The 2330-nt window shown below is 37.4% G+C and overlaps 1 protein-coding gene across 1 annotated transcript in view; it reads left to right on the top strand.

Moving 5' to 3' along the window:
• Positions 1–2330, top strand: part of camk2d1 (calcium/calmodulin-dependent protein kinase (CaM kinase) II delta 1) — a 100097-nt gene that overhangs the window by 472 nt on the left and 97295 nt on the right. The window contains 1 exon segment of the mRNA XM_071582314.1: positions 37–131. Within this exon segment, the coding sequence (XP_071438415.1) occupies positions 37–131 (95 nt within the window).

A 2330-nucleotide genomic window follows, 5' to 3' on the forward strand; every position in this document is an offset into this window, starting at 1 on the left:
ATATATATATATATATATATACTTTCTGATTTCCAGAGGAGCCTTTTCTGTGGTGAGAAGATGTATGAAAATCTCTACTGGTCAGGAATATGCTGCAAAAATCATCAACACCAAAAAGCTGTCTGCCAGAGGTGAGTTCACTCTGTTGAGAATATCATATGGTGAACATAAGGCAACTGGTTCAGCTGAGTATGGTGTTGAACTCTTACATATGTAGTTTTAAAGGGGTCCTATTATGCTCTTTTACAAAGTCTTGATTTTGTTTTGGGAGTGTACTTGAACAGGCTCTCATACTAGGTTGTTCGAAAAACACATTATTTTTCACATATTTTACATTATTACAACACCTCTCTCCTCAGTCTGGCATGAACGGCTCGAATAGTTCCTGTATCAAATGAAGGCTCGCCTTTTGAAATACAAAATATGCTGTGGGCCAGTGGGCCAGTGTGTGCTGTGATTGGTTAGCTGGGCCAGTGTGTGTTGTGATTGGCAGCACTCGGCGCCTGGTCGAGAAATGACCTGCCCCTTACCATAGCTGCCTGCGAGCTTCAGTGTAAATATTGTGTCAAAATCAAATCAATTTGAGCGCGATTTAAACCCGGATGATTATAACCACTCTAAGTTCGTCTGCCTTGGGAAAGCTAGCGTGTCTCCGACATAGTGATAACACTCGTTGCCTTCTCTAGTGCAGCTCAACCAGGTCTCGTCCCATTCGTCGATATTTGTGATATCACAAATCCCGGAAAATATGCGTTGTAGTCCAAACGAGTCGTTCGTTGTAGTTTTTGAAAAGTGATTTCTGTTAAATAAAATATCTCCTTTTGAAGTGGACTTTGAGCTTTGTAACTTTACAGATCTTTGTTATGCTCAAACAGCAACATTACAGACTAACTAAAGTTGAAAAAGTGAAAAAGCATAATAGGACCCCTTTAACTTAATATGTTAGGCCTGTTACATGTTGAAATGTTCAGTACTGTTTCATTAAGGGTGTTACTGTGGTTGTTCTGTAACCACAGTTAGGTCATTGCTTTTGGTTACATGTACAAAACCACAGCTGTTCTTGGCCACGTAGCGTTAATTAAGTAGTTACTTGAGCAAGCATTACTATTCAGGGATCAACGCAAAGGATTTTTTCTACAGTGGTTCAAATTTTTACTTGCCCTGCCAACATTTTCACTGGCCCTGCCATAAAAAATAAAATAGTTGCTGTTATCATTGTTTTTGATCTGTTATCTTGTATTCTACTAAATAAACTTATATGACACCAATATTTTAGATACCAATTACATTTTGCAATTCTCTATTTCAATTTCAATACCACAGCAAAAATCACTAGCCAAAAATAAACATAAATATAAAGTTTAAACATTAAAGACAAGTGGCAGCCAGTAAATAAGAACAAATGAACAAATTACAAGTAATAGCACAATTAAATATAGGCCTATAGCACAAAAATTGAAATGAAATGATGCTTTAGGTTTTTATGTTTGTAGATGTTCAAGTACAGAAATTGAATAATCACATATAAAATAACATTTGCATATTCTTCACTCTGTGTTGCACCTTGATCTTTCTTGCATTTTAATCATGAATTAAAAAAAAAGTGCAATGTTTGACTTATATAAGACTGTATAATTTCAAAATCTGAAGCGAAAACAGAATAACCTGACTTTAGCTTTGTGAAATTATGCTACACAAAACATCTGCACGAAACAGAAACAGCAGGTGGGCTGAATGAGATGCAGATTCACTCTCTGGCAGCAGACAGCGCTTATAGCGATACAGCGTTTCCTTGGTTACCGCTGTAAACAGCAGCGCGCGAGTACTGAATGTAGTTGTCTTTCGTGCCCAAATGCTTTTTAATCGCTTGAATTTTTTAATTAAGAAGACTTGAAAACACATGCAAATGATAAGTCGCGACGACGCTGCAGTGGCCCGATCGGGCAAGTGACAAATCCGTCTTCTGTCCCGAACGTCTTTCACGCTGGCCCCGGGCCATCGGGCAGTCCTTATTGTCGAGCCCTGCTATTGCTACTGCTTATATTTAGGGTTAAGTAAAACAAACCCCTAACTAGTGTTGTCACGGTACCAACATTTCAGTATTCAGTACCAATACCAGTGAAAATCCACAGTTCTCGGTACCAATTTCGGTACCAAAGCAAAACACAAAAACATGCTAATTAAAAAATGTGACTATACTTTCATTTAATCCAAACTGTGTACATATTTACACCTAGAGGTACCTAGAGGTATTCAGCCAAGAATAACTAAGTTAGCTTAAAAAAAAAAAAAAAAAAAAAACCCAGACCGTGTTTTTTCGTTTAATACAA

This window comes from Sinocyclocheilus grahami, unplaced genomic scaffold (genome assembly GCF_001515645.1).
Source record: "Sinocyclocheilus grahami isolate Dianchi unplaced genomic scaffold, SAMN03320097.WGS_v1.1 scaffold702.1, whole genome shotgun sequence".
Taxonomy (NCBI): Eukaryota; Metazoa; Chordata; class Actinopteri; order Cypriniformes; family Cyprinidae; genus Sinocyclocheilus; species Sinocyclocheilus grahami.